This window comes from Bacillus rossius, chromosome 6 (genome assembly GCF_032445375.1).
Source record: "Bacillus rossius redtenbacheri isolate Brsri chromosome 6, Brsri_v3, whole genome shotgun sequence".
NCBI classification, from domain to species: Eukaryota; Metazoa; Arthropoda; class Insecta; order Phasmatodea; family Bacillidae; genus Bacillus; species Bacillus rossius.
This window is the reverse complement of record NC_086334.1, coordinates 68,603,458-68,623,914: the sequence shown is the minus strand read 5'-3', so window position 1 is coordinate 68,623,914 and position 20,457 is coordinate 68,603,458. Positions and strand designations below refer to the sequence as shown.

At 40.1% G+C, this 20,457-nt stretch overlaps 1 protein-coding gene across 2 annotated transcripts in view; it reads left to right on the top strand.

Moving 5' to 3' along the window:
• The window catches only part of LOC134533284 (pyridoxal phosphate homeostasis protein), an 82,995-nt gene that overhangs the window by 28,618 nt on the left and 33,920 nt on the right, over positions 1-20,457 (top strand). For both annotated transcript variants that reach the window (XM_063370737.1, XM_063370738.1), the window contains one exon: positions 854-996. In XM_063370737.1, coding sequence (XP_063226807.1) covers positions 854-996 — 143 coding nt within the window. The remainder of the gene's footprint in view (positions 1-853; positions 997-20,457) is intronic.

The following is a 20,457-nucleotide window of genomic DNA, read 5'->3' as shown; positions in this document are numbered from 1 at the left end:
ATTGACCAGTCTGTGCCAGGAACCCTGTAAGTGCCCAGGTACTCGCCAGCTACAGTGTGACTGCTCAGTGTCCCAGCCGACGTCCCACGCAGTGTCATCGTTTCGGAGAAGGAAAGCTTATGAAGTGGCCAATTTGTTGACTGTTCAGTGAAAACAGTTGTCCACGTGTACATAATACACACTTCCACTACCTACCTATGTTGCTTTAGGAGGAATGTATTTTCACGATACCTTTTTTATAGTTTTCAAAGAATGAGGGAATACTGCTAAAAAAGTAAAAAAAAAATTCCTTACATCAGCATTTTTTTGAGACCATAAAAAAGTTTATAAAATGTGTGAAACTAGTGTACAATTAGGGGTGTAAGATGATGTGTCAACTCGTACACATTGTATTAAAATAATTTTATTCCAAGTAATATTTTGTAAATTATTTTTTTATGCAGTTAAGATATATATATATATATATATATATATATATATATATATATATATATATATATAAATAAATAAATAAAACAAAATCTAGAAATGTGTGATACACAGGGTTGGTTAGTTACTCTTCAGGTACGGGGTTCATGTTAGCAGAGCCTGCAGCATCACTGGCTGGCAATTTGCTTCCCTTCATATGACTTTCAACAACAGTGTACTGTCGCACCCAGTCTCTGTAGAGTCCTGTAATACCCTCCCAGTTACCACTTTAAGGGGTATTTCACCTGCCCTCATGGACCTAGTTACCAGTCCCATTGGGGAACAGCATTGTTAACATTTTGTAATCTGTGTTTTGATTAATTTGTGCTGCACTGTTTCTTTGTTATTTGGTGTATTAATGTTTATGTAACATGTTTTGTGACAGAAAAAAGCGGTTGCAAGCGAGAAGAAGTCACAGAAGTTGTAAAACATGTCGTGGAAAACTGCACAAATTTGCAGTTTGTGGGCTTGATGACGATTGGCAAATATGGTTATGACCCATCGCAAGGACCAAACCCTGATTATGTGGTGAGTTTCCTTAAGTTTAATGTGTTTATTTAATTACTGCCCATTATTGTAATCTTCCTAGTTATAGACAACTGGCTGATGTTATGTTGTGGCAGAATTCTTCATAAACCTCATTTTGTATGGTGCTCTGTCTCGGAAGGTAATGAAGTATACTTTAGCAAGAGGAGGGGGGAGGGGGTTAATGTTGGTGTGGAGCAGAAGCAGGTAGTGTGGGGGAAGTGGACCGCCCAGCATGAACGAGTGTGTGGAGGGACTGGATGGGAACACCCAGAGTAGTGTCAGCCTTGCTGAAACCTGTCATCAAGCAGCCCACAGCCAGACTCCTTTGGTGAGCTGACGCACAGGACCTTAGATTGATCGGTCCCTTATTGAACTGAGACGAAATGCAGCGTCAGTAGATGTTAATTCAAACCAATTGAAGTGCGGCCTATGAGCTCAGATCCTGGCCGACTCCAAAACAAATAAAACATTTTTATTTGTACCTTGGGACGGGAACTACTGATGGACAAACAAGTACTACTGACGTGAACAGATGGACAAAAAATACCCCATTGCTTTCTGCAACAAGACCAAAGGCAGTTTGGTTTTGACACAATGGACCAAGTGTGCAAGTATATGTTGCTCAAGTCGTTGAACCATACGCTGACCTATAACATTGTTTGTCCATCTCCTTGAATACGTTGAATGCATGAGGACTGTGCCTCAGCAGACGGCAACTGCGCAGCAGAGCTAGCATGACAAATGATAATGTGTGCTAGTTGTACAGGATGTTTGGTAGAAGAACCTACAAACATTTTTGAGGGTTAGGGGAGGTCATTAGATATAGTTATTACCTTTTGACCTCATGTCCTGTATGTCACATGTAATGGAGATATTAATTTTTTTTTTAGATTTTGTTGCAGATTACCCAAAATCTTGCCTTTAAGTCATCATAACTATTATATTTGTGATACTAGTAGCACAAAATAACTGTTGTTGAATTCGGCGATATATTTCAATTGTAAATAAATCAATATTTGATAGAATAGGTTTCAGGAAAAAAATACTTATGCATTGTCAAAGTCCAAGAAATGTGTAAATGTAGGACAAACATGCAACTTTAAAATTCATTATAAAAAACTAAATGCTATTGTTGTGACGTCTAATAAATCAATGAACGCCGGCTGCACGCACGAAAAAGTGTCCCGTAATGCACATTGTCCCACTACGGATGTCCCACTACTGATGTGTCCTGTTATGCTCATTGTACGCATGCGTGGCATCTCTCTTACACTCGATTGGAACCATCGATTTGACTTTTCAATCATATTTTCGTCGTTTGAATTATTATTATGCAATTTAACGATCATCCACCGATTTTCAGCACTATCGGTACGGTTATTAATTTCCCGCCTATCACTATAAGAAATAAACATGGCGGACTACATACGTTTTTAAAACTTCCACAATACAATACAAAATTTTTATAAATATATATTTTACAATCTCAAACAATTGTTTCCGATGGCCTCGTGGCAGTGCGGTTAGCATCGCTGACTACCAATCCAAAGGTTGACGAATCGAATCCTGGTCGCAGCGATACATTCATTTTTGTACTTGTAAAAATAAATACGGCGCATGTGACACTACAAAAGTAATAAATATATTTGAATTAATGAATGCAAATAAAAGTAAATTTAACAATTAAATTGTAGATTTTATTTCACTCCTTCTTTGTATCCATACAAAATAGTGATAATTCAATAAAAATGATTCAATTTTATTCATAAGAGTATGCAAAGGTAGATTTTATCATACCAAAGATAGAAAAATTAAAAAAAAATCTTCCTCAAAGAATATAATATTTTTAATGCCTAAATGGTTTGGTTGCAAAAACCTATTACGGCTCAGTCTCAGGCCGAATATGATATTTCATTTTCTTCTGGATCAATCATTTCATCAATGTTTTGTTATGACGTCACGTTAAACTATCGTCCGTAAACCGACTTTACAGACAACAAATTTTTTTTTAAAATTTAGCTTTATTTAAAAAAGTTCTCTAGTTTATACTCTTTCCAACGGTATTCTACATGTCCTAGAAATCATCCATTATGTGGTCAAAATATGAGATGTAGTTGCCAGAGTCAGGGTAAGATGAGACTTATTATGTTTATGATGTTTTTATTAAACCTAAGTTACAAATGTTGCTCAAATTGATGTACTACCTTCCATATACATGCATGATACCTATTTCATATTTCAACTGTGTTGTATGGAGTCGCGTTTCTGCTCTCATCGTGTCAAACGCGCCGTTAATTCGTTCTAGTAAAACCTCTTTCGGGGGCACCTCTGTTGCATAAACTTGCTACCGCAATGGGGGTTGAAGTGTTCGTCGCCACCACATGTATAATAAGCATGTGGACCCGGCTACTCTGTTCTCAGGGCCGTGACGTAGCCCGTGTGTGGCAAGGCCCGTTTCCCCCTGTAGCACTGAAAACCTCAGAGAACGACGACAGGTGCATGAAGCTCCTTCCTCTAGCAGTGCTCGCGACTCACTGCCTGTTCGTCCTCACTCTGCAACTCTCGGGAGCGGAGCACTGACGTCACATCGGTGGGCGCGGGCCGACACGCACACACACACACACACACACACACACACACACACACACTTCGGCGGGCGGTCGTAAAGGGTGGTGGTGGTGAAAGGAAGGCTTGCAGCGTGTAAGGGGGGAGGTGGTGGCACATCGGGTTCAGAAGGGCGCAGCCCGGGACGATGTCAAACTAATTCCTTAGTACGTCCCCAGATGTAGAAATCCAGGGTGTCCGGTCTGGGGATCGTACAGGCCAAGGTACAGGGCCGCTTCTTTCTGCCCACGAGTTGACAATCATTATTTAAATACTCTCGAACATTTAGTTGCTAATCTGCCGGGCAGATGTCATTTTGAAACACAGTCGGCACACCTTCTTCTAAAGCTGACAACACTAGTTTGGGTAGATTGTTTATTAAAAAATCTAGATCACAGTCTCCGTATAAGCGGTCTCTCAAGAAATATGGGCCGGTGAGGTTTACTCCATACAATAACACCAGCCCAAACATTCTCGGTAAATCTTCTTTAGAAAAAACACTGCCTTTTAAGATGAGGGTTTTGGTCCTTGCTATCCCAATGGTGCAGTTTGTGCATATTTACTATTCCCCTACGGCTAAAATTTAACTCATTGGACTACAAAATGTGTTGCAAAAAATTGCTGTTTTCAACATCTGCGTGGAGTTTAAATCTGCAGAACTGTAGCCGTCACCCTGTTCGAGACCTAGAACAATTAATTTCATCCGTGAGATCGTGACAATTACTCAGATGTAAAACATTTTTACGGAACACTGAACCAGAAACAAAATCCAAATAAATAACTTTTGGATAACAAAAACAAACACAATTAAACATCATTGATATTATGAAAGTAACTTTAATGTTTTACTTGAATAAATGAGCAGTTAAAACCCCCTCATTGACATCTGAAATCAGTTAAAAATGCATTTAAGTCACAGTCGAAAGTAAATAAGTTGTTTGTTAATTTACTTGAACAGGGGTGTTAATGATATGCATGCCTCCCATCTGCCCGAAGAACAAACCAGACTTTCCCAACTAATAGGTCAAGTCTTTCAGCAACAACTCGTATGCCTGTTGTAGGGTCCTCATCAAACGCTTGGAGTATTCTTTTGTCTACTAGCTCATTCCGTTGGTGCGATTTCACTCGAGGCTCTTGAAAATATAGGTTTCTGGTTTCCCTCAAACATCCATAAGTAGTTAAAAGGTCCTGTGGTGTGGCAAATTTCGATCATGATATTGCTCCTGATAAATTCTTCATGCTTCATGCTCATTGGAATTAGCGCTGCCATACGCAAGCAGCATGTCTGCATACTCTTCGTTACTGAAATTAGGCATTGTAACAACAACAGCGAAAACAGACACAACACAACAAAAAGAACACTTCTAACAATGTGAACTGTGCAACCTCTGGTTTAACCATAACAAGTGTTAACAAATGAAACTCGACTACGACGAGAACAATTTGCAACGTACAGGCACTTCCAATAGCAGAGAAAGTTGAATCGCAACTGAACCTAGGGCTCGATTTTCAGATGCACAACTGCACGTCGTCTCTCACGACAACATATCTTCAGTTCATACACTCCTGTGCTCGAAGCTGCAATTGCTGGCCACGTGAATGAACTGGTCAAATGGAACCATCCACAAGCACTATCATTAATGGCCGTAGCCTCGTATCTGGGAAGCTTGTAAAATGATGTCTACCGCCAACTCACAGTGTGCATTTCAGAATCGTGCCCCTGCTACGCCACAATCTTCCAACCCAATGATCGACAAAGACAAGGATCATTCTGGATGCGCAAGAAAGTGACAAACGTTTTACCTGCATACGTTGAGACCATCGCATCGTTCAAACCTGTTCAATTGTAAGTGCCAGTGTTCAGCCTTGACAAACACGTATCTCTTATTTTGACCACATAATGGATGATTTCTATGACATGTAATGTACAGTTGGAAAGGGTATAAACAAGAGAACTTTTTCAAATAAATCTGAATTAATCTATAGCATTTTTTATACTTAGTTTTAAAGTCGAATGTTTGTCCTACATTTATACATCTTTTGGAATTTCGAAGCGCATAAGTAATTTTCCTGTAACCTATTCTGTCAAATTTTGATTTATTTAGAATAAAAATACATTGCAGAATACAAAGTTATTTTGTGCTATTAGTATCACAAATATATAGGGACCCGGGAAATTCGCGACTCGCGAATTCGCGAAAATTGTTAAAACCATTTAAAATGTTGTTAAAAATATTAAATACATTATAAAAATGATTTAGTATGTTTTTTGAATCAAGAAATACTCGCGAATTTGTTAAAATTCGGTAGTACCCACGAATTTCTGTATCTATTCAAGATTATCCGCGAATTTTTCGGATCCATGACAGAAAAAAAAAGTTTGTGCGAGCGCAAGACGGTTGTTTACTACTTATCCGTCAACAATATCGGGTTGCAATAGCCGGGTTGGCGGAAGTTGAGAAGAGCGTAGGGGGGAAGGCAGCGGCGGAAGATGAACAGTGAGTGTGTGACAGTGTAAAAGGGGAGTAAGCGTAGTGCCAGCTCGGTCCAGTCAGGTTTGAATAGTCGTAGGGTGTACATATATTCGAAACGTTCGTTTATATATGCGGATATGCCGCCCAAAATAAACATTGACGAAAGAGTGAAACAGTTTTCCCAAGATGGAATGGTTAAATCTCAAAATATTATGATATGCCATTTTTGCAATAAAACAGTGGCGTGGGAAACTTCCGACGGTGTGAAGAAACACATACGAAGTAATGGTCACGTTGAAGCCGTCAAGAAAGGAAAACGGCAGAAAACAATGTTTGAAGCTGTCGAAGGCGCCAAGGAAGCGAAGGTACGGTAGTGTTACACGATATAATGTTGGCATGCATTCATTATCTTTCAACAATATTGAAAATGTATATCACAGAACCATTAACAAATCCTTTTTATTTTTTATTGTTTTATAAAAAAAAAGTACGTCACTTCAGGAACACAAGTAGCTACAGTAAACTCTCGGTTATCCGGGCCCCGGAATATCCGGTTTTTGGGTTATCCGTGCATGAATTTAGATTAATTAATAGTTATTCTGAAGCTGTAAAAAAAATGACATCGCTCTGACGTACATATTTATTTTCTTGGCCGTTTAATATTTTTAACCACTCTGTCTCTGTGTCAGAAAGCTGTTTGGTCTAACCTTTGTGTCGTCCTCCCTTTCAGATGTCACATTTGTCACTCTTTAACCCTTTCCTGCCTAGAAATGTAAAAAAATTGAATTTTGTAATTTTTATTTTATTTTTATATTTAAGTAGGCATAAAAGGAGGCCATAATTTTTTCCAAATTTTTTTATTTATATTTAATACAGTAAACTCCCGGTATACCGCGCCCCGATTGATCGCGGAATCGGGTATATCGCGGGTCAAACCATGTCCCCCAGTCAGAAATGAATAATAATAATGGAATAAATGGTTGACAGCCGATTAGGATAATTTTGCGTTGTAACTAACAAACTAAGCATCGGGCAGAAAAAAGCCTAGGCGTAGAAAATGTCCGCAGTAAAATTCTAAACAAGATATCTCCGTACATTATTCCTCTATCTTGTAGGGTTTTCAAATTATGGTCCAATCCAGCCCAGTGATATTTTCTGAAACACTAGTTCTTAACGTCGCTTTATCTCACAAATGAAGCATCGGACAGGGGACCTGATAAAGCCCACCGTCCAGCGACATTATCCAGCGTGACTGGGCTGGGGATTGATGTTGGATAGGCTTGGTTGTCGGCAAGCGCTGGGTAGGGAGAGGCTAGCCGAGAACATGGAGAGAGGTAGAGATTAGAGCGGGCAGAAACACCAGGGGGAGTGGGGGAGGGAATGTGTTCACGCAGCACACAGGCAGAGCATGAGTCACTGAACTGAGCAGCGTCGCTGCGTACAAGGCAAAATCAGGTAGTCCGGTATTTAAAATTCCACTCCAGAATCTTAATTGGTACTTTACTGGACATCTGTATATAAATGTTTTGTTACAACTTAAACCTACAGACGTAATATTATTGGGTAATTCATTGTATTATACAAGTTCATCTTTTTACTTTGGTATAATGTTTTAACATTAAATAGTAAAGTAAATCGGCTAGCGTATTTTTAATCTTTGCCCAGGAATTCCCAGTGGTCTAATATTTACGTGAACCATAATGTACCACTTTTGCCGTGAGGTAGTAAACAAGTCCCGGAAATGTTTATGTGTAGCGGTCTCCCGACCTTTAAACAGAGGTTGGGGAATATAACACATGCCGTTCCGAGCCACACACACTCAGCAACTCGACACAGCGTTTGGTGAAATAAGTAAAGACAAAGTTTAACACAGTTTTTAATACGACGTCACTGATTGCGCTAAAATTAAATTGGCGCAATTTTTGTTTCCCACATGTGACCATTTATAATTTACTGTAAGCATGGATACTAAAGTTTAACCACTTGACACAATAGACGATTCTTTATTTTTTATTGTACGAATGCTAGAATCGTTTTTTTCCTGTATCTGCGGCCTGCTTCTACAAAAGACAAGCTATCTGTAAGTAAATCTAGAATTTTTATTTTGTCAATCAAACTCGGTACTTTGCGATTCATATTCGGTTTCAAGTATCACTACGGCCTTTCTTTTTAGAAGACTTTGACCACAGAATCGTGTGTAACCGCACACACTGCACTTACTTTGTTACGGACACTGATGAAGCAGATACTGTGGCTAACACCACGAGACTGGCAGCAGCAGCTTGTGTGCCGCACGTGTGTATGGCGGCGTGTGGCGCGCCCGTAGGCCGTGCGACAAACTGTGCGCGGCACACGGAAAAATAAAAACAATTCAACATTTAATATTTATCTTTAAAATTTATTATTTTTATTTTTTCACCCGTGTTTAGTGGAAACTACGGATACAAAGTCCGCACAAAGGCGGGCCGTCTATACTGTGCGTGCTTGCCGACCTATTAGAACACAGGCGGTGTTTTATGCCTTTTGACCTTGGTCACATCGAAACATTGCGGTTATGCAACAACGCGGGTAAAAGTTATGTCCCCCGACAACCGCGTTAAATAGGGAGTGTACTGTATATTTTTTAATGATGGGACTTTTAAGTCCTGACAGGCATTTATCATATGTCCAGCTCAACAAACAAAAAAAAGGGCGCTCCAGACTGGTGCAGTGCTGCCGTTTTAGTGCTGCAACCTCTTGGCTGTCAATCGAACTTCTTCGAAAACTAGCAGAGCGGAGCTATACAGGGACCCAGAGGTCCCGACAGGCAGCATGTGGTTTCAAACATGCACACACTATTTCTATGGGGCTTCAAACATTGTGGGACTCACAAGTACCGCCAGGCAGGAAAGGGTTAAACCCGAGGGGGATACCCTTACTTCTACTCCCCCACCCCCCTCCGTTGACTCTTCTGTTTGTTTGTTTCACGTGTTACTTTCCGCTCGGCCCAGCAACACGGCAGGCGCCTGGCGAGTGACGTGTCTGGCTGGCATTCGGCTGGAAGAATGGCCACGGGTTGTGAAAAAAAAGGGGGGGGGGGACCTTGCCTGAATTTATGTGTGCATTGTCAGCACAATCTTATCTTGCGCAGTGTTAACTTTCTCTCTTCCAACAACTGTTGTAAATGACCGTGAACGAGCAACCTACGTGAAGGAAATCTTCACGAGTATATCACGACAGGTTTTCATGATGCAAACAATATCGTTTTTCTCTAGCGACAAGGAACTGTAAAGATTAACTTGCCGCCGAGTTGTAGTAAAAATAAATACAAGAAACAGTGGGAGAGCCGCGTCGTCAGCAGACGGAGAAAGACTAGGTACATGGCGAGGCAGTGCCCTATTTTTTTAAGCTGAGACACTAATTCGAGGTCGGCTCTTACCGTGAAACGAATTATGCTGTTTTTTTATTTATTTTTAATCCTTTACAGGATTTCAATTATCCGGGCATCGACGGGTCACAATTAAAATGGATAATTGGGAGTTTATGATAAAGCTGCCAGCTAAATAATTTTGCTACTCAGTGCTAAAGCACAGTTTAAATAAACCTGCATGTCCTTTTGTTAAAGCTTAGAAATGTATATTTCTGTTAAAAAAATATATCTATAAAAATACTAAGTCCATGTTTTACTTATAGGTTGCTAAAATGGACTTCATCACATCGACAGTGGAAATGATGGTATCTGCAAACATACCACTTGAGAAAGCAGATCATCCAGCATTCAGGCAGTGGGTGAAAAAACAAATAAGTAGGGGGAGCACGCCAGTTCTGGGACAGTGTCAACGAAGGGACAGGTGTTTGTCTGAGCACGTGGGGGGCGTGGCACCACGTGGTCGGGTGGGCGTGGCACCACGTGGTCGGGTGGGCGTTGCCGGGCGCCACGTGGAGGGTCCGCAGGGGTTTGTTGACGTCACGTGGAGGGGGTGGGGTGGGGTGGGGCGTATCGATCGTGAGCCAACTTCGGTAGGATCGATATATCTCGTCGGGTAACTTCGGGCGTGTTCGTTGCGGAGGGGGAGTTGGAGGGTGAGGGGGTGTGTGTATGTTTCTAAATGAGGGAGGCAGGTAGCGCTAGTGTCGCGCGCCGGAATTATTTTTACAAGTATAAAAATGTGAGGGGTGGCGACGGTTGGATTCGAACCTTCGTTTCTGGATCGTTAGTCCGTCACCCAAACCACAGGACCACGAGACCATATTGGAGAAAATAATTTCAGATGTTGTATATATATGCTTATAAAATATGTATATTTTTTTTTAAAGAGAAGGTATATATTTTATTTATAGTGCTAAGCGTGAAATTTAAAAACGGGCAGCCGCCATGTTTATTTTTTTATAGTGCTAGTTGGCAAATTTAAACGGCGGGAAATTTAAAAAAACGGGCGGCCGCCATGTTTATTTTTTTATAGTGTTAAGCGGTAAATTTAAACGAGGCGCATCGGCTGCTATGCGGCCGCCATGTTTATTTTTTTATAGTGCTAGTCGGCCAATTTAAACGGCGGGAAATTTAAAAAAAAAATATGTATAGTGTCGGCTGCTATTCGGCCGCCATGTTTTATTTTTTTTATAGTGCTAAGCTGGAAATTTAAAAAAAAACGGGCCGGCCGCCATGTTTATTTCAACAGTTGAAAAAAATAATAATAATTTCGACTGCTAGGAAGTAACCAGAACAGCCAACTTTGGAAGAAAAAAAAATTAAATAATATTATATATATGTATGACAATCGATTGCTGAAAGTCGCCATCTTGTAGTACAGCATACCAGGCCGCCGTCTTGTAGCATAGCACACCAGGCCGCCATCTTGTAGCACAGCATACCAGGCCGCCATCTTTTTTTTCTTCCCCATTTATAGTCATTGATTTTGTGTTTTGCATTTCTCTCAAGTTTGAATATAAAAGAAAGTATTATTTCGTCAGCCACTACTCTATGACTATAGTAGTAGTAGTAGTAGTAGTAGTAGTAGTAGTAGTAGTAGTAGTAGTAGTAGTAGTAGTAGTAGTAGTAGTAGTAGTAGTAGTAGTAGTAGTAGTAGTAGTAGTAGTAGTAGTAGTAGTAGTAGTAGTAGTAGTAGTAGTAGTAGTAGTAGTAGTAGTAGTAGTAGTAGTAGTAGTAGTAGTAGTAGTAGTAGTAGTAGTAGTAGTAGTAGTAGTAGTAGTAGTAGTAGTAGTAGTAGTAGTAGTAGTAGTAGTAGTAGTAGTAGTAGTAGTAGTAGTAGTAGTAGTAGTAGTAGTAGTAGTAGTAGTAGTAGTAGTAGTAGTAGTAGTAGTAGTAGTAGTAGTAGTAGTAGTAGTAGTAGTAGTAGTAGTAGTAGTAGTAGTAGTAGTAGTAGTAGTAGTAGTAGTAGTAGTAGTAGTAGTAGTAGTAGTAGTAGTAGTAGTAGTAGTAGTAGTAGTAGTAGTAGTAGTAGTAGTAGTAGTAGTAGTAGTAGTAGTAGTAGTAGTAGTAGTAGTAGTAGTAGTAGTAGTAGTAGTAGTAGTAGTAGTAGTAGTAGTAGTAGTAGTAGTAGTAGTAGTAGTAGTAGTAGTAGTAGTAGTAGTAGTAGTAGTAGTAGTAGTAGTAGTAGTAGTAGTAGTAGTAGTAGTAGTAGTAGTAGTAGTAGTAGTAGTAGTAGTAGTAGTAGTAGTAGTAGTAGTAGTAGTAGTAGTAGTAGTAGTAGTAGTAGATGCCAAATTTTGAAGGAAAAAAAAAACACACTGAAGTGTAGCCATGTTTTCTTATAGTACTAGACCAGTATAGTCATAGTATGCTTAATTTGGTGTGTAGCATGTCTGTCTATAATAATAAATAAAAAAAAGCTATAGGCATTACTTATGGTTATAGCGTGTTATGATAAAAAAATAATTATACTTTACGTATTTCAGCGAATTCAAACACATTTGTTGTGTTAAAGACATAATGTTCTCTCGTAGTGTGTGTATTGTGGAAATGAAACACATATACAGTAGTATTAATTACTTAAAAAAATAATATTATTTATAATATATATATCTCACCAAATTTTATTTTTTTAAAAAAAAAAAGTATGCTTATTAAGTCACTTGTCATTTAAAAGAAAAGGAATTGTGCATTTATAGGCATTATATATATTTAAAAAAAAAATAATTAAAATATTTTTCCCCAAGGGGTGTTGGAGCCGCGCAGACGATGATGGCGCGTACTCCCAACGGCCCTTTTCCTTCATCCACCCCCCAGTGTAATTTTTTAAATTAAATAATGACTCATACACTGGCGCCCGCATAGGGGAAGCCGCTCGCAGAGGGGTGGCGGCTGCAACCGAAGAGAACTGTATACAAATGTAATGTCTTCCAAAGTTAAAATATATATTTCCCCAACACTTAAAAAAAATATTACGTCTATCTGGTGTGTTAGTTACCTGTACCTGCCATTTGATTAATACCAGGTAAAAGTAACTTGTAATAATAATAATAATAATAATAATAATAATAATAATAATATTTTGCCATAGTCTCGTTTACGTAAAAGTTTCTGTTCAACTATAATGTATGTATTTATTTTTTCTCACAGAAGTTTTTTTTTTTACGAGTAGCGCATTGCTACAAAAATTATATTAAATAGTACGTTTATTTTTCCAAACATAAACAGAGTTTTAAACATTAACAGCAGTCTACCATGACCGCATAGTTCTTTACTTTCTGCATACTAAGTTACCAGCCACAAGTAACACATAATGGGTATTGAAATTATGTAGTCAACACAACGATATTACTTAGTTTAAAAAAAAATAATTTTATTTTTTACTCCCTCCCCTACCCCGCTGGGCGTCCATTGCCATCAGTTTGGCCACGACTTCGCCGCTAGGCAGAGCCGGCACCTTCTGCTTCGTAGCAGGTAGCCGGACCCCTCTTTGTTCGTCGGCTGTTAGCGGCCGACCCCAGGGACATGTCCCAGAGGGGCCCGCCACCAACAGCAGCGGCGAAGTCTTGGCCGGCGGTGTTGGAGGAGGAGGGGGAGACGACGGCCCTTCCAGCAGGTCTTCTGCGAAGAAGGCCGCCGCAATGTCTGCTGGTATACTGGTCCCCACACCCTCCTCCACCTCTTCCTCGAAGAAAGAGGCCGCCAACGCTGATGGTATCCTTTCCATTTTGTCTTGGGGTTGGGGAGATCTGTAGAACGTCACACAAATTTCAGGCATCCTATCAAGAGGACGATTTATATATAAATTTAAAAAAAAAAAAAAACAGGGGAATATTTTATTTTTACATTTAATCAGGATAGATTGAATATACTTTGAGAGGCAACTTGAAACAAACTTTTATTTTTACGTTAAATCAGGATAGATTGAATATACTTTGAGAGGCAACTTGAAACAAACTTTTATTTTTACGTTAAATCAGGATAGATTGAATATACTTTGAGAGGCAACTTTAAACAAACTTTTATTTTTACGTTAAATCAGGATAGATTGAATATACTTTGAGAGGCAACTTGAAACAAACTTTTATTTTTACGTTAAATCATGATAGATTGAATAATATGCAAGCTAACATGGTAAAAGGGAATATATATTTTTTTCAAAAACATCTCTACACATTTTCTTTAACATACCGACGGTTTTTCTCTCCACACGCATAATGGAAAGGATCATGGCGCGGCGCGGTGGGGGGTGGTGAACACACCCCTCTCGGGATAAGTTTTTTTTCTTTTGTGTGTGGGGGGAGGCGGAAGAAGCGCTGTTGTTTGCCTTCAACCCCCACACACACACATACATATATACACGCTTGAAAACCCTCCGAGCAGGGGAGGAGTGGTGAGCGCTGTTGTGTTCCTGCAACCACTGCTCGGAGGTTACGTCAGCAGTGTTCGTCTCACTGGTGAACGTAATCAGAGGAAAAAAAAAAAAATGGAAATATGTACAATGATTAGGAGGGATCGGGCGAGGCACGAGTTTTAAAAGGACACAGATCTTTATGTCCCCAAGGTAATGTGCTGACACCGTCTTCAGAAAGCCAACGCTTATCGTCTCCTGAAGACAGTGCTACCTTGTTCACTCGCTCCGTAAACACGGCGTGGCCTCGCGAACGGAAATGGTATTGACTGCCTAGAATCCGTGAATTTTTAAGCAAGCAATCCAGGTAATGAGGGAACAGAAGTGATCGGATTACGTTGGCCTTAACTCCTTTCGCTTTACGCATACAAGAACCATCCTCCATCTTGTATGCGTAGAGTTTCGGGCGAAGACCCACGTATTCCGTAATGATCTTGCCAGCGGCTTCATCTTTCATCACCCCTGTTACACCCTTGTTGACTAAGGGGAAGCGTTGATCATTACCTGGCGCATAATTTGACGTGTCGAAACGTGAAGCTAAGTCGGGTCGAATGGAATCGTAAACGTTATCACACTGAACGTGGTAAATTAACGAATCAGTGTCCGAGTACAAGAGATGCAGAGACTGTGGAGGGAATTTTTTTTGCATGTAGTTATAATGAAAGTCGTATAAAATCAATTTTGACAAATCTAAAATGGCGACACCCGTGTACAAAGGTTTATCGAAGGTTATCGAACCTTTCTGCAACTCTATGAGAACTAGATTTTCATCGACGATTTGCCGACCCTTGAATGTCGGACGACCAATCAGCTCGGCTGCCCCATAAATACTTTCGTAACACGAAGCGATGCGAATGTCTCTGTGTCTTCTAGAATCCTCTAAACTTTTCCCGTAAACAGCATTCGATAGTAACTTAAAAAACGATTTTTCGAAGGGATTCGCAGCCTGGGCACGACGCTCAGCATTAAAGGTTATGTAATCTTTCATCCAGGCCGCCTGTTCAAACCGCAGCACGCGGTGAACCTGGCCGATGACCGTCCCATACCGAACGTAGTGCCGCAGTGTTTTAGCATGAACAACATAATTATTACGCGGCGTGAGAGTTAACAATAATTTACTCATTCGCCCGTTTGGCGGTACGCCATTCACAGGGGCCAGAGGCAGATCTGATAGGCGGTCATGGCAATCATCGGGAAAGGTCAAATCCACTTCCGCGAAATATGACGTATCGCCATCTATGTCAATGGCGTTGAAATCCCAACTCGCATACTCATCCCTGGGAACCCACTCAAATTTGCCCACAGGAAGTTTATCTAACATTGTGTGAGCATACAAAGCGTTTACATCGAAATAGCAGATGTACGAAGACGGAAGGCTCGGGTCGTGAGTGGACATGTGAACATTATTGGCTTTCGCGTGACGTCGACTAACGTTTGTTATACCTCCACGAACGGCTGACTCTAGGAAGAGGTATATATCCGGGTCGGTTATCAGCTCAAGACGCACACCGGTTTTAAATAAAAGTGCATCCCATGCCAGCGAGGGAGCGGTAATGTAATGGGCAGGATCTAATGAATAATATTGTAAGCAAACGAAACGAAACGATTCGAATATGTCGGCCAGCAAACAAGTATCCACCTTAAGGTAACTAAGTGCGTACTCTTTCAATGTGGCACAATGGAAGACGTCCCAAGCCTTTTGAGCGTGAGTATAGTCCAGATCACTCACGTCCGTGCCACTCATTACGTTATGGAACGCTTCCTTAGGGGGTAGCGAGGCAGTCTGCAATTGTTCACTAGATTTAACAAAATCATAGGGAAACACACCTTTACGAGTAGCTAACTGAAACTGTGCATCATCTGGAAACATTGAACGGGTGACTTTCAATTTATCTGGCGTGAGATTGCCAGCGAGAGTTTCCAGAGATGAATTTAAAAAGTTAAGTGAATCTATGAATCTAAGACGCACAGTGCGCATGCCTCCTTGCGCATTATCTGAAATGGGTATGTATTTTGTAATGCACTTGTAGCTCTCCATTGTAACTCCAAGGACTTTGACACTGCCGGGGTTCTCCACAACGAAGGAACCGTCCGGCTGTGCAATCCGCCGCGAAACTAAATGTTGCATTAAAAAGTGGGCATCGTAATTTTGCAAATTATGAAAAACCGCGACGAGTTGTTTCTTTTGCATCCTGAAAGCCAGGTTGCATTTAGAATGGGCATAACCACGTATTTCACCAGTAAAATGGCAGTGATCGAGCACCGTCTGCCCAGCCAATACCTTCTGACAGATATGGCAATGTGTTTGACTCGCAAGCCTTGCAGAGACGGCCGGGGTCGGTGTCTTAATAGTAATGGTCTTTGAATAAATATCGCAAACCCACTGTGTCATTGAAACTAATTCTGCGATCATTTCAGCAATACAATTATCACCCTCGAATTGCACATACTTGGTCAAAGAGCTATCGTACCCACATACTAACAAAATGCTACATGCATAAGGCACGTGTTCGTTTACCCGCGTAGTGCTAGAAGACTCGTCACCGGGCAAACAGGTGGAGAAAGGCTTCAGGTAACACTCCGTGTCACAGTACGCAATAAAGCCTAGGCGGTCCTGTTTTGCAAAGTTTGTAAATTGCAAATACTTGTTCTCTTCTGTAGGGAAACAGGTCCGCACTGCTTGATGCTGGCTGCAGAGAACATTGTGTGAATTTAATCTGTCTTCGCTTGTAAAATACTGAAGACAGCGCTCGCAAATCCATTTCTTATGTTGCGTCTTGGACAATTGTGTATGCAATAATCTGGACATTGATTTTATGTAAACAAAATGTAGGTGCTCTTTCGCGCCACTCGAACGAATCGCTAATACATTTACATGTCTCTCTCTTCGCTCAGAGGATACGCGAAGAGGCTGGATCGAGGATTCAGATTTGCCACTAAAACATTCGTCAACGATATTCCCCTTAGAATCTACGCAAGCGTAAACATTAATGGAAATATCATTGTTCCTCTCAAATGTTTTAATCTGATGCAGAGTGGAGGGAAACGTCAAGCCATTCGTATTAAAATACACGAGTGGATTTGGATACGAAGTGGCTCGAGAAACATTGCCTTCCACCGTCGACACACCTGCCATGACGGCATACAGGAAACAGTGCTGCTCGGGACACTCAATTTTAACACAAGCTTTCCTATTGTACAAAAACGCCGGCAATTTCGTGTGCGCTGCGCTAACCGTGAAAACTCTATAGCTTGAAACATGTACATCCATGTTAATCAATCTTTTTAGAGCCCAGCCACTGCCACGCGCACTGAAATCACTAACGTGTTTATTGATTTCCGGAATGAATGTTGAATCGTAGATTTCCCCTACCTCATCAGAGTGCAGTATCGCGGTTGAGTGAGTTGTGAAATGAAAAGTTTCACTCTCGTTTCCCTCCGCAGATTCCTTAACAAATGAAGCCGAGAGTGAAACGTAAACTTTAAAGGGGCGAATTAATTCGTTAGTTAAGTCCAGAAAGGGAACCCTACATCTCTGTAGAAACCGGTCCAAGTCCGGATCGACATTTTCAATATCATTTCCAATTCGAAAGTCCACTATCTTGTTAGCAAATGCAGTGTTCAAGGTAACACCCTCCAGGCGAGGCAAGACGTCGGGCCCCTGCGCCAACTCCACCCCTGACCCCCGCCCACCATCGCGAGAGTCAGGGATAGAAGGCCCAGCTTCATTAAGACGGAGTCGCTTTGCCTCGGGGGAAGAAGAACGGGAAGACATATTAAGAGAAAAGAGATAGAAAATAAAGGGAGAGAGAGAGAGGGAAATTACGTTCAACAGTGAGCACAAAGCTAAAACAAAAAGAAAAGAATAAAATTTAGTAGACGTATTTATGGAGTATGGGTTTGACATAATAATTTTAAATTAATTTTATTTTTTCAGAAAACTATGATAGATTGTACACGAAATCTCCCATCCGTTTGCAAGATTTTAAAATAAATTTTTTTTAGAGAATATCTCTAGATGGAAATATTTTCTAAAAAAAAAAACATTTACGTATTAATGAAGTAGGAAACGTTAATAAATTATAGATGGTAAATGCGAAAACATTGTGTGGTAGTAAAAGGTGAAGAAAGTTGAAGTTTAATATTATTTTCATGTTAAATGAAAAAAAGAATATTTCCATTCAAAATGATAATAATATCATCCTAACATTACAAACAGCTTAGTAATATATTATTTTCACGTTAAATGAAAAAAAAGAATATTTCCATTCAAGATGATAATAATATCATCCTAACATTTCAGTATCTATCTATCTTACCTTTGCTGGAAAAAACAGGAGGCGCAGCTCTGCTCGTCGAGGTAGCAGCAGTGCGGCGGCAGCAGCAGTGCGGCGACTGATCAGAGACTGTGGCCCCTCACAGTCTGTGGTGTTTATATATTTTACTAATCTGGCAATATGGCCGCCAGCGTTTTTTTTTTTTTACTCTGGGAACCCCTCACGCCGCAGCGCGTTGCGTCTGGTAATTTTTTTTACAACTTACCACCCCTCCCTCCAGACGGATCTCACCCCAGTAACACAATGAACAGGCTAGTATTCAAATAATATAACAAATAATAACATTTACAGTTTTTATTCAAAAGTCACTCTTCAAACCACTCCTCATACAATAAATAAATTATACACATAACAAATTACATGAAGAGTTTTTTCACAAAACGATGTATTAAATTAAAAAAAATATATTATGACTCTTTAATCAGAGTCCAAAATTACTTATAAAACTGTTCATAATAGACCACACTTAAATGTGTTTTAAATTACAACAATAAAATTACATTGAAACGTTTTTTCACAAAACGATGTATTAAATTAAAAAAATATATTATGACTCTTTAATCAGAGTCCAAAATTACTTATAAAACTGTTCATAATAGACCACACTTATGTGTGTTTTAAATTACAACAATAAAATTACATTAAAACGTTTTTTCACAAAACAACGTATTAAATTAAAAAAAATATATTATGACTCTTTAATCAGAGTCCAAAATTACTTATAAAACTGTTCATAATAGACCACACTTATGTGTGTTTTAAATTACAACAAATAATTGATATGAAGAGGTTTTTTCCACAAAAACCACGTATTAAATTAATAAAGCACAAGTCATAAAACTTAGAGTTTGTTATACATTTCTATGAGTACAGTACGTAGGGCTATTTTGGCATTGCTTAGGTCTCTTTCGTGCTGGTTCTGCTGAACGTTGTGATCACCATCTTGACTGACGGGTCCCAGATGGCTGAGGTCTCGGGTTCGAGTCTTGCGCGGTGCATACGTTGCGGGCGCTCTCCGCTGACATTTCTTGCGCGCTGGTTTCGCAGGCTCGATGATAGCTGATGCACAGTCGGGTGAATGCAGTTCTGGCATTTGCAAGGCGTGATTGTAGACTTCGTCGACACTGCAAGGCAATGGCGTGTCTTTTCGCATGTAATTAACTGCACAACGTCCGTACGAATTGCACTGATTAACTTCCAGGGGTAAATCGTTAGTGTCCGGGTTTATAATCTGAACAGTGTGAAAGTGACCGTCACAACTCTCCACATAGTTCTTCAGGATGCCATTATTCCAGATTGAGTACTCCACCATTGATAAACCACGAGACAGGTTTTCATAATGGTTACCCGGATTAAACGACATGTTTACTCGACCGAGGCTCACTCCACACTGAGCTGAGACTCTGTTTGTCTTTTAGCAATTATACGTATGGCTTCCATAAATAAACTTGCAATGTATTCACAGAGGGTGTTACAACACGCTGACTCACAACAGTTCATGGTTTATTTATTTTATTTTTTTAGAAAAGTTTACGTTTCGTCGATAGCTTGAATCTGACATATGGCGCAAGAGGTAATGATTTAGACACTGAAAAGTTTGACACTTTTATTACTTTTGCACGGTAAATAGGACATAGGTGTCCTACACACGGTGTGTTCAGGTCGTCATCGTCTCCCAACAAAACATCGTACGTTTTCTTCCGACAATGATCGGTTCCGGTACAGCGCTCTATGAAAGTTTCATCATTTTTAACTCTAGAGATCCTGAGTTCATCAACCGTTGTTGGATGTTTAGCCAGCGGATGGCATAAGTGCACGTAACAGTTCTTATCTTCACAGTGAAACGATGTTAACAGTCTCATGGTAGTATATGGGAATGATTTATCCCAACACATGCGATAATGGATATTATCGCGACACGATTCAAAGTATACAGGCAGACGTTCACAATCCTTCTCAATGTCGTAATATCTAACACGGTATTCGACACAGTGCAGGCTAGAATGCACGTAAAGATATCTAGTTTCTTGACAGTCGTTCATTAGCTGCGGTAAAGTGTGAGTTAACCTAGGATCCGCTATTCTGTGTTTCTTCGCTTTTTCTCGCCATCGGCGTGAAGCCAAAGAAATAGGAATGTCATAGAAGTTTCGGTCACTTTGATTATCACTAAAACCATCATCTGACAATTGTTCTGGGTTCGTATCTAAATAACGAACATCCTCGAAC